This window comes from Aulonocara stuartgranti, assembly GCF_965226115.1.
Source record: "Aulonocara stuartgranti genome assembly, chromosome: 14".
NCBI lineage: Eukaryota > Metazoa > Chordata > Actinopteri > Cichliformes > Cichlidae > Aulonocara > Aulonocara stuartgranti.
The window spans coordinates 38,917,519-38,930,487 of NC_138950.1; the positions used below are offsets into that span (position 1 = coordinate 38,917,519).

General features: G+C 42.7%; 1 protein-coding gene across 4 annotated transcripts in view; it reads left to right on the plus strand.

Annotated features, from left to right (window-relative positions):
- The first annotated feature begins 7,932 nt into the window (after window positions 1-7,932).
- Window positions 7,933-12,969, plus strand: part of usp32 (ubiquitin specific peptidase 32) — a 66,923-nt gene continuing 61,886 nt past the window's right edge. The window contains exon 1 of one of the 4 annotated variants that reach the window (XM_082504234.1): window positions 7,933-8,430. In XM_082504234.1, coding sequence (XP_082360360.1) covers window positions 8,373-8,430 — 58 coding nt within the window. In that variant the 5' untranslated portion in view covers window positions 7,933-8,372. The remainder of the gene's footprint in view (window positions 8,431-12,969) is intronic. The other 3 variants (XM_082504235.1, XM_082504236.1, XM_082504237.1) reach the window with 3 other exon arrangements.

Here is a 12,969-nt window from a genome sequence, read left to right on the forward strand (position 1 = left end):
ATACACCCAATTATGCCCGTCTATCTCTATGTGGCTCCAAATTCCCTCTTTATTTAATTTCACACTCGTCAGGGGACAGGCACACAACAATTTCAACCACTGAAACGAGGAATTCAACCTTTTTATATTTCTTTACTAATCTAGACTCAACGTTTGTTCGCAAAATGTGTCTTGTTCTAGTCCGGAATAAATGTGAACCCGTGATTACACGGCCGTTCCAGTGTTATTTCCGTAGCTATGCGGGGGCCCTCACCTCCCCAAGTCACCACCTCGGCACCCGGACGCCGCCGGTCCTGGCCACGCGTCCACGGACAGGAGGGTCGCCACTCCTAGGGCAAAGTTCCACAGGTACACTAGGCATCAACCTTTGATCCTAAAATGTGTATTTGCTCTAATGTCCTCCTAATCAAACACATCAACCGTCACTGTCACTGTGTTCACGCTTCACACTCCACACAAAAAACACACTCAGAGCGCGCCTCACTCACACTCTCACTCAGTGCGCGCTTTACACACAAGACAGCACCCAGAGCGCGCCTCGCAGCTTCACACACTCTCTCACCCAGAGCGCGCTTTCACACTCACACACAACACTTTTCCTCAGCGGGAATTTTACACAGAAACCTCTGAGCTCAACTATTAGATCTTCTGAAAGCACACTGCACCATAGACCAAAATACCCCTTTCTCTGCGCTTATGACCGCCACCACGGGGCAAAGTCGCATCATAAAAGTGATGCTTGCATCCCCGAAGTTATACCTGACATCATAAACCAGGTGTTGCTATGTACTAAATTTTTACTTTGTATTATGACCGCAGCCCTTTATACTCGACTGACGCCACAAACCACCGTCAAAACCTCTATCCAATGTACTAAAACTAGCACCAACCACTACTGCACTTCACGGCCGCACCACCGGAACACGCCGTATCATAAACCAAACCTACGGACGTGTTTCGCTCTCGCGTTGCCAGCGTTCAACTGCACCGTGAAGCCAGCATCTGCTTTTCCTTAAATCAACTTCTATTTCATAGCCGGCAAAAGCCAGGACGTCACTGACACCATAAACAAAATAAACAAACCTCGACTTCAATGTACTGGACTAATGGCCGCGTCTTCAGAATAAATTCTAATGTATTATTGCTACAGAAGCCAGTATTAGACAAAATTAAATGTGGAAGGTAAAGTGGCTGCAACTAGTCCAACGTAGTATGTTATTAGTATCTCGGTAGAAGCAGTTTACTGCAACTAGTCCAACGTAGTATGTTATTAGTATCTCGGTAGAAGCAGTTTATTTAACACACTGGAATTCAGCCTCAACTTATGTTGTTAGTATCTTGCGCCAAAAACCAGACACCGACAAATTTACTGTGAAAATACATGTGACTCAGCGAACAGATTAATTTGGAAAGCCCAATATGCACATTTGGTATTTATAATACAACAGGCTGTGCTTACCTTTTTATTTTTGGACCGGTCCTCTGTTCACCTCGCCTCACGATCTCACCAAAGGTCAAATCTGCACCTCCTCAGCACACCAAAGATCCGGGTCACAAGGCACCAAGTTGTTGAATTCTCCCAATTCTTTGAATCTTTGGGCTGAAGGAGGGACAATACTCGGTGTATAAATGCTCAATCAACAATCATTTATTTCCATACAATTCAACAGTCAGAGCATTACAACGTCCGGACGGGAGAGATGCTACCAGAGGGTCAGGCACATGTCTCAAAATGGTGACGGGTTGCTCAGCTTTTTATAGTCTCTAGTGGCCCCCAGCTAGTCGTAAAAGCCAAAACATCACATTTTTTCTCTGTTACAGCGCCTAAGTTATGACCTCGGCAGTTGTTTCTCTGCTTTCTGTAAGGTGGGGGTGTGGAATGTGGTCTATCTATCTCCCCTGTCTTTAGACACAGAGTCTCCTGCTTACAACCTTCTCTTCATGATTCAACAATTAAGCATGTCAAGAAAACAGTGTAACACATTCCCAGCAGATCAAGGATACAGAGTGATGCACATTTATCTAATGAACTAATATGTGAATATGTTCTGTTAACTCAAAAGTATAATGAGAACTAAACTACATACAGCTCACACACTCTATATTAAAGGGTATAATGTGATCTACAGCAGTATTCTAATTCAACTACCTTGATTACATATATAAGGTAACATATAATAACAGAATAATCTAATATTGATTACCGTTTGCCATGACAGCCTGTACGAGTGGGGGGGCTGCTGCCGAAGCTGTTCTTCCACTGCGCCCCCGGGTGTTGTGGTTATCCATGAACACACACCACTCCAGTGCAGACACCATCCAACCCCACAGCAATTCAATGCACCACCGCTGTTAGTGTGGCACAAATGTTAAGGCGGCAAAGAACTGCAGAGTTTTTCTGATTCCTCTCGTGTTTTTGTGATTCATCTGCCCCCCCCCTCTCATTTCCCCCCATTCATAAGCTCCTCCTCCAAGTACTCCTCCCATCTTCAAAATACTCTCTCCCTCTCTGTCCTTCTGCACGTCCTTTTCAGCTTAATGTCTCTGTTGGTTGTTTTCTCCTTCCTCAGTCTCCACCTTCACAACTCATAATACGCCTTTACTTCACCTCGCTGCTTATCCCACTTTACTTTTGAATACTTCCTCATCTCACCACCAAGCCTCCTTGTTCCATTTCCTCTGTGCAGAGGCTGCCCCGAACACCTCCTCAGCAGGTTGATTACGGCTTTAGTCACCAATACCTCATCTCAAGTCTTTCCTGACTTCTGCACAACATTTTTTGCTGGTATTTAAGTACAGCCTCGTTTTCATCGCCTTGTGCATGTGTGATGATGTGCTTCAAACGTAAGACCTTAAGCAGCAGACTCCACAGCATGCCTCTGCCCAGGTTATCGACAGCTACATCCAGCCATGCTGCAAACCTGGAGGTCAGGCCCAGCCTCCTTGCCAGCCAGCCGTCCACTGCTGCACAGAGAACAGTGGGGCTTAGATGGGATTAAACAGTTCTTATCTGCACTAAGAACAGTGTGAAGCTCATATTCAAGCAGCCCATGCAGACAGTTCTTACTTGTCATATGGAAAACACAAGTGATAAAAACTTCATCAAAGCTTAATGGACTCCGCCATAATATATTATTGCTTATAGATAAAAAGCTGGTGTCAAAACATCATCACCAGGACCCTGAATTCACCCGCAATGTACATCAGGACAAAACATGGACTCACAAAGACCAGCACCTTACTAATACCTTAATAATGCTTAATAGTGCAGCATTGTTATAAAGTGCTACACTTATTTCCTGAACGTTTACATTAGTCACACATCACTGTCAACATTATATTCAAACAGACCATTTATACTATCATATATAACTCACTGTAGCTAATTCATTTCTATGTTACTCCCTTCCTTCTTTGGTTATTTCAGCACTACCTGCACAGTTACGTTGTTACATTATCTGTGCAAAATCGACAAAAATCTGTTTCTTCAGTTATTTATAAAGATCTGTTCAGGGTTTACGGATGGGTGACAAATTAAAGGAAAACTTAGCAAAGTCTCTTAGTACAGTTTTAGGATTAAAATAGGAGCTTCCATGCTCTGTGAGAAAAGAAGGAGGACAAATCAGGCCTGATTGTTTAAGACCTTGTATGTGAGGAGCAGGATTTTGAATTCTGGATTTAACAGGAAGCCAAAACAGGAGAAATCTGCTCTCTCTTTCTAGTCCCTGTCAGGACTCTTGCTGCAGCATTTTGGATCAGCTGAAGGCTTTTCAGGGAGTTTTTAGGACTTCCTGATAATAATGAATTGCAGTCGTCCAGCCTGGAAGTAATAAATGCATGAACTAGTTTTTCAGCGTCACTCTGAGACAGGATATTTCTAACTTTAGAGATGTTGCACAAATGGAAGAAAGCAGTCTTACATATTTGTTTAATATGTGCATTGAAGGACATGTCCTGGTCAAAAATGACTCCAAGGTTCCTCACAGCGTTACTGGAGGCCAAGGTAATGCCATCCAGAGTAAGAATCTGCTTAGATACCATATTTCTAGGCTTTTCAGGGCCGAGTACAATAACCTCAGTTTGATCTGAATTAAGAAGCAGAAAGTTAGCGGCCATCCAGGTCTTTATGTCTTTAAGACATTCCTGCAGTTTAACTCATTGGTGTGTGTTATCTGGCTTCATGGACAGATAGAGCTGGGTGTCATCTGCATAGCAGTGTAAATGTATGCTGCCTTCTAATGATGCTGCCTAAGGGAAGCATGTATAATGTAAACAGAATTGGTCCTAGCACTGAACCCTGTGGAACTCCATAATTAACCTCAGTGTGTGAAGAGGACTCTCCATTTACATGCACAAACTGGAGTCTATTAGATAGATATGATACAAACCACTGCAGCACAGTACCTGTAATACCTACAGCATGTTCTAATCGCTCTAATAGGATATTATGGTCGACAGTATCGAACGCTGCACTGAAGTCTAGCAGGACAAGCACAGACATGAGTCCACTGTCAGAGGCCATAGAAGGATCCTTTTAAATAGTCCAGAGTATGTGAAGCATTGTGGGTTAATTTATTATTAAACTGAGGCAGATAAAGTGCTTGAAGTTTACAGAATAAAGCGCTGTATGGTTAAAGGTAACTTTGAGTCTAAAGTGCCTTATGTGGTCAGTAAGACCTAAAAAAAGTATTTTAAATAGTCTTGAAATGCCCCTCTTCACATATGGTACATGTATGATCAACTGCATATACCTGCTTAGGAGAAATGCAGAAATTATTCAAGTTATTTTCAGCAAAGTCATTCAAAAGTTGTGCTCACAGATCCAGCGAGCTAAGCAGAGGGTGCATTACCATCAAGAGATACACGCAGTGAGTAAAGAGGGAGAAACACTACTGGTAAGCAGCCCATGCAGCAAACACCAGCCAATCCTGATGTATCCTGAAAAACACAGAGACATGACAAACTGAGACTCACACAGTACTTGATACACTTAAGGCCAGCTCACAATTTCTACACATTTTTCAAGTGTGGTCATTCTGCTTCAGCAGCTTCCCAACACACCGAAATGCTCCAGCAGGCAACAAGCTGCTTTATGTTCACAGCACCAGTTAAGTGACTCGTTATACAAACACACAGCAATGTAACACAACTGAGTGTTTCTCACCAACTATATTCGGCCAGTAAAGCAGTAAATTGGTCATGTGATTTTGACGCGCCGACGTGTCCGGCGACCCCAGAGGTTTAACTTAATATTTAAGTGTCTCTTGGTTTTAGACTAGTTGTTTAGTCTATTTTGATGTTTTAAACCATATCACAGGGTTTTTACTTCACCATTTACGGGGTTTTAACAAGCAAACAAAAGACAGATCGTGATGTTTGAAAATGTTTTGGAAATATTCTTTAAAGATTAGATGTAAAATACGCAGAGGATAAATTCAATTGGTTTATTAGTTTATTACATAAGTTGAAAAAAAGTTAAACAAGTAAATAAAGAAACAACGTAAAAGAAAAGTAAACAAAACAAATCGGTAAATAAAGGAAAATGGTAATAAGAAGGGAAAAAAAAGAAAAGAGAAAACCCCAACAATCCCCTCTGAGCAAGCACTAGGCGACAGTGGGGAAGAAAAACTGCCTTTAAACGGGCAGAAACTTCCGGCAGAACCAGGCTCACGAGGGGCAGTCAACTGCCGGGACTGGTTGGGGTGAAAAAAGATGAAGGAGAGAGGGAAGAAGTGTTAGGAGAGAAGGGGAGAGGAGAGGTGAAAATTAAGATGGAACAGAGGTGGAGGGAGACGAGGTGACATCTGCAGTAGAAAAAATAGAAAAAGTAGAAAAAGCAGGAGTGTCCCTCCTCCAGAAGAAGCGGAAACGTTTTTTCTTCTTTTCCATGAGCTTTTCCACGACCACTTTTTTCTCTAGGATGAGGGTTCTCAGCTGATCGGTTGTTTCTTCAACTTCCTTCTCAAGTTTCTGGCATCTTTGCTCCATTTCTTTTAATAGATTGCGGTTGTCTGTATTTTGCTGTTGTTTTTCCTCGTGCATCTTTTCTAACTGCTCATTTCTTCTCTCCAAGTCCTGGAGAATACGTTTTTTTTCTTCTTCCTGTTGCTCTTTCTCTTGAAGAAGCTCTTTATTTTTGCACTCTGTTTCATCCAGCCTGACTTTCAGCACTTCGTATTTTTTCTTTATGCCTTTGAGTTGGTCCTGCATTTGTGTGACCCCTTCCTTTTTCTGTCCGAGGATTTGTGCAGTTTGTTCCATAGCTTCATCAAGCGTTCCTTGGAGCGCCTGATTCTTTTGCTCCATGTTTTGGAGATCCCTTTGCATCTCCCCAATAGTAGCATTCGCGCGTTGAAGCTGGGCAGACGTTTCTTTTAATTCAGCACTCTTTGTCTTGTTTTCCTTCATCAGGACCAAAATCCTCTCTCGTGCTTCACCAAACTTTCCTTCCCAGGCCTCACTAATAATTTTTGTGTAAGGCTGGCGTTGCTGTTGTTTTTCCAGCTCTTGATTTCGTGCTTCCAATTGTCTGCACTTCTCCTCCAGTTGAAGCTTCTCTTCTTCAATTTGTTTAATTTTTGCATGTAGGTCGGAGTTTTCCTGTAATGTCCTTTGGACTGATGAGGCACCAATGGATCGTGTCATATCAGGCTTACCTCTTGCAGTGAGTGGCCGGCCAGACCTCGAAGGAGAGGCAGCAAGATTGTTTATTCCTTGTTGGTGTTTTCGTGGATACATTTTTAATCCTGTGCACAGTGACTCTGAAGAGGTTTACAAATACTTTCAAATGTATCTCTGGTCGAACGTTTGAAGGCTGCGAACAAACTGACTAAAACTTGCTGCTCCTGACCCCTATTTATAGAAAAACTTCAAAGGATCAAAGGCATGTCCTTGTGACATCATCACATGTCCTTGTGACATCATCACTCTTTATGAATCAGATTGTCACATGACATTTTAGAATGGGGATGTTTGTTTGTTTTTAAACCGTTTTCAAATTTAACCCTCTGTGGTCCAGGGTATAATTGGCCGTTCTTGACTACTACTGAAAACAAGAGGTCTGCTCTGTGGGTTGAACCATTTGTTAATGGTGGAGGGGGGTAACACTATGCAATATATTCAGTTTTAGAATTTATATTCACTGTTAACTGTAACTGCACTTAAAGTGTTAATACTATCTTATTTTAATAAACAACACTGTCATATGTAAAACTAGGGTGGCACTTGGGGTGGCAAGAGATCATTTTAGGGTGACACTTGCCACCCCATGCCACCCTTCTAGATCCGCCTCTGCAAGCATTATGACAAACTTTAAATAAGTATTTACGACTTTGGTGTAAAAATTCTGAACTCACAACGACTGACATAAGTGGACTACTTCCCACATTCACTGAAATGCAACAAACGCCATATACGCGTTAGACACTAGTGATGTGACGCTCTGTATCGAGGCTTCGAAGCGTGTGTCGAGTAATGGAGGAGGCGTTTCCGCGAAGCGCATATCGAGGCTTGCTTCATTTATGGGAGGAGCTGAAAATGATGACGTCCGAAGCCTCGCTGCCCGGCTGTACCACGTGACTGGTTCAGGAAGCGGTTCAAACTTTGCCGCAAATAATCATTTTCCATACTGCCAGCATAAATATACACAGTATACTGCCATCACTACAATATAGATGTTTTACACACTCCTTTTGTTGTTGACATTTACAGGCTGTGTGCAAAATGCCACACTCTTCAAATTCATGCCAACTAATATTTTTACGTCCAGTAGGTGTTCTGCTAGAGCAAATGAAGCTTCAAGAAGCTTCGCGTTGAGGTGAACCAATTGGATGAAAAGCTTCAGTGCTTCATGAGGCTTCATCTGCCCATCACTATTAGACACTATATATTGCAAACTTTCATCTGCTATGTGCCACCAGTATCGTCTGACTGAACGTACCTTCGGGGGTCGCTGTGGGGAGAGTCAGCTAGCGTTATTCAGCAGCACCACCACACGGTGGGGCTGTTATCACTGGTTTGAACTGTGGCTGCACTCGTCGCACACTGACAGCTTGGTATGACTTCGCATACTAAGTAAAAGTGCTGTTTTGCATTTTCCCGGATAAGACTGAAAACCCCGTCTGAAGTCGAAACCCCCCACCCCTGTATGTGATTCGGGTTGCGTTCACTCGTATTAGAACTCGCAGATCAACTGACCTGTAGAGTCAGATCATGTGACAGAATGGAGGCGTCGCTGAAAAACATTCACCCGTTCACCACATACACATACCGCCAGGAGCCCATTTCACAATAAACGGATAAGGCGACAAACACCCCTGTCCAACTCAGCTCGTAACGTTTATTTCCTCACACTGCAATGAAATGAGGGGAGCATGGGGGCCAAGGAGTCGAGGATAGGATTCCTGTCATATGACGAGGCCGTTAAGAGAGGTAAGCCAAAAATCGTGGGAAGTAGAAATCTGTCGTTGCGCTAGGTTAGCTGTCTGCTTTTGGGCTAGCCATATGGAAAAGAGAACGTCCTGACCACCCGTTAAAAGTGTAACGCTTTAACTGGGTTCACCTGTTATACGAAGTAGACGCCGGGTATAAAGTAAACGCACGGCCTCGATGGAATTGTTGTGCCCAGTATTCATTTCGGCATTAAAATTTGTCGAAAAGCTTCCTTATTTTTTCTGATGTTTAGTTAATCACTAGCTGAGCATGTATTTTCCGCAGTCGTTTGCCCTCGTAAGAGACAACGCTGGGTTGCAGCGGAAAGCGTATGTGGATAATGAAATCTTGAAAAATAACGTAGTTAAACAGTCGCTGTGTAAAATCTGACCGCGCCGAATTTAATTATTATTCCTTATAGCATAGAGATAATCCTGAAGTATTTTTATGAAGCGCGTGTCTTTATTTAAGTGCAAGGTCTAGTTAAATTGGCAGGTTGTTGAACTACGCTTGGTTTGACGTCCTGTCCAGCTAATTGCTGTGGGAGCTAGTGCTGGCTAGCGAGGAGGGATGGGCTGCGCGGACAGTATTTGGAGAAACAGTTGTGAAAGAAATCTCGAATCCGTGCTTGAATATATTTTTCATTTATATATATTTTTGGATGGCATCACAGGTTGCCTCTGTATCAAGCTAACTGCAGCTGACTAACGTTTATGTCTGTGCTGCTACCACTAGCTTGCTTGTCTAGTAGCTAGACAGTTAGCTGGCTTTCACCTAAGTTGTCAGTGGGGAATGCCTCCAGACTGTTTGTTGCAGCCCTCGTCTCCCGGTTTTCAAACCGAGCCATGTGCTGCTTAATCGTTACTGTTGTTGCTAGTGAGCTGTCAGGTTCTGCGGAGCCTAGCGTCCACCAGCTAGCCGTGTAGTTGGAGCGGAACAACAACCAGTTGTGCTTTAAATAGCTGCCGCTGCAGTCAGTCTCTTAAAAATGATCAGGTGGGCTTTTTAACACTGGGGAAGCCATTGGCTGGTCTCTGGTAAACAAACAAGCGTTGACAGGCCTGTAATCTAATGCAGCGTCATGATGTATTTCAGCTCGTATGGGCTTTACTGGAAGCATTTTGTTGTCAGGTTAGTTTAAGTACGCACAGGTGAAGCAATGGATACAGTGTAAGCATAGCGGCACTTATGTAAGATATGGGTGAACATTTATCTGCAAACACAGAGATCTTATCCCTGATGGCTTTCTTGTTGCACTTTACTCCCTGGGTTGGCAACAGCTGAACTTTGTCAGTCCGGATTCCAGCCACGAGAGCCTGTTACACATCTATTACTGTGTCATATCTTTACCAGGCTTCCGCAGGGAAGTTTGACCGGACATCTTTATTATTATTAATGTTATTATGTTGCCTTAGCACAGTTTAGATTTTCGGGTAGCGTGACTTCAGTCTTTGTAATACTGCGGCTTAAATATGCCTCAAACAGATTGCCAGTTACACTCTGACGATCATATGTGACCATACACACAGGGTGGGATTATCTAGTCGTCCAGTCTTATCAAAGCAGTCACATGACACCATTTCTAATTGCTACAGCAGGCTTGACTGCCGCAATTATGAGTTCAGTTTTCACGAGAGCCTATTCTGCCAGGACATCAGCAGCGTAATGGGCTTACAGTCAGAAAGATTCACCTTTGTTGTGTTATCCTCCGATCACTCCTCACCACCATTTATTCATTCAAGCCTGATTTGTGCGTGGTAGTTTCTCGAGGGATAATTGTGCCTGAAACATTAGATCTGACCAAAAAGTGCGTGTTCCTCCTCATCGTCACTTTTCTGAAATAGAATAAACTCAAATCTTAGAAATGTGGGAAATCTAATATATAAACATGTACCGTAATAAGGGGTTCAAGAGACACACATCTGAGAGTGTTAAGATTTTAGAGGTAAAAGTCATCTTCCCTTTTTCTGTTGACTCACAGTACAATTGAACATTTACTCATGTGGGAGAGTGGAGCGTTAATTTGTTTGAGAGAAGGTTCGAGGCTCAAGTCCAAACATTTGGTGAGTGGCTTGCTGCAGTGACAGCTAACTTCAGGTCAGGTCTAGCGATGGTGTTTATTCCACACTGAACGGCTCCACATGCTTGAATCTGCTGTTATCATTACCATCGTCGTTGTCCGTGAGGAACAGAGCTGACAGAACAGTAACGTGACCTGAACGAACATTTAACTGCATTTGTAAAACTATCAAGGATGATGGGTGTGATTCTCTCTTGAGTAATAAGGTTCGTTTTTAAAGTAATCTCACTTTGAATGGCACTTTACAGCAGGGAAGTGATGCTTCCATTTAGCAGCTGATTGTGCATACTGCAGCAGACAATGTTCACAAAGCTTTCTGTCCAGGGCCAGAGGTGGGCACTCATCATCGTGTATCATATGTGCTTATAGAGACTGTGGTTGAGGAGCCCGGGTACACTTACAGGCTCAGATTTTGGGGATTACATTTGGTTACATTCTGTTTTTCTTTTATACTCCTGTCTTTTTTACACTCCCCAGCCCACTAACTCCAGGCTGCTCTGATTGGTCAGCTTGCCCAGAGATGACAAGCAAATGAACTTAAATTCTAAAAAACCAAAAACCCCTCCCACTCAGTCCAGAATGAACAGAGCTCTGTGTAAATTTCATACAGTAAAGCTTTTTCTTCGTGTTAGAGATACAGTTTTGATAGAATCAAAGCAACAGATTCGTTGTATTAAAGTTCCTCTCTGTGAGTTTTGGGGATTTCACGGCACCACTGTGATGCATTTTTGATTTCATGCATTAGAGCAACCAACAACAGCTTCTTGATAGCATGACCTTCAACCACCACGGGCACCTGCTCCTTCTACAAACATGGAAATCTCTCGTATGATTTAACAACACTTCTAACATCTGTTTTAGTCGTCATTTGGAAACAGTTCACATCAAAGAGTTCCTTCATATCCTAAACCTGAATAGATTACATAGCAGAATGTTTTACAGGATGCAATGAGGTGATTTAATATTATCGATACTGTATTTGTGAAAACCAACACTTTTTTAGAAATGCAACTTCATTCAGTCATTTTCACCCTCTGCTACTCCTGCCACTGAATCGCAGTCAGTTTCTTTGCAGTGGGAATAATAGGAAGTGGAGCGCTGAACACAAGTATAGTGTTCAGACCTGCACACTTCATAGAGTCGTAGTTGATTTTTGGACGTTCTGTGATGAAGAAAGCACAACTATTGTGCCACTTTCCTTTTTCACAGTGATGCTCGTGTTTGGCCGAGTTTAACGGCGATGTGCTTGTTGGCGTTCCTTCTTGTCAGTCAAATTCAAGAGGGAGCAGATGATATGGACCCTTCCAGTCATGGTGGTGAGAGGCTGATCTCAGTTGTCACAGGTAGCCCTGTTGTTGATGAACTGGCCTTGAGGAAGACGTTTTTTAACCGAGCAACAATACGTGGCTTTAAAAATGTGGAGCTTCATCTGGATGTCTTTCTTGCTGTCCAGAATAATTGTTCATGATTTTGATGGAGCTGTCAAAGAGTTGGGTTGACGTGTTTACCTGTTGTTGTGGTTCCTTGTGTTCTCAGTGAGACCGGTTCTTCTTAGTAATCTTTCCTGGCACTTTTCTGGAACACCTTCACGGGTTATTTGTACCTTTGTGGTTGACCACTATGTAGTTCAGCGATGCAACAACAACAGCGGTCACTGTGACACACAGCCTCACACTCACTCTACGTCAGCAGGCCTTATCAGCTGAGTTAATGCAGCGCTGCTTTGCATGGGGATGTAAATTTGTATTCTGCTGTCGTAGAAACCTCCAGTATGGTGTTTGCTATGGAAACGTGACTAGATAGCAGTGCAACAGTCTATACAACAATCTCTATATTTTGAGCAAAGTTGTAAATGTCAGGTTATTCCAGGATGCAGTTTAATATTGTGGAAATCCAGTGTGATGGAGCTTTCTACGACCACGTGGTATATGCTTCACAGCAAGTATTTATTTTTCATTGTTGAGCAAAGATAAGAAGTTTATCAGCTGTTAAACAGCCTCCTTGAGTTGGAGGTTGCTTAGTTTTTGGTCCTAGACTTCCTGCATGTGGTTACTGTAAGTTTACACCACACACAGGGATCTTAAGCCTTCTAGTTTTAGGAAAGGCACACAACAAGGGCATTCTTTTGTTTTTACACCAAAAGTACATGTTGAAGGTGCCGAGCTGGGGTGTGACGGTATTCTATCATTTCAAAATCAAGTACAGAATTCACAAGTCACATCTGAACGCCCCTTTGAATCACTGAAACGTATTTTTCATGTTCAGCTAGTGAAACATCATGCTGAACAATGATAAATAATAAAGATTTCACTCATCGCTTTTCATAAAACAGAGGGGATTTAAACATAACCAAAGGTATTCACAAAACTGCTGAATGTGCAACAGTGCAGCAAACCGAATAATGATGAGCAGGGCTGTGAGTGGGACGGACGTTAGACACAAGATGACAGCGAATGCTA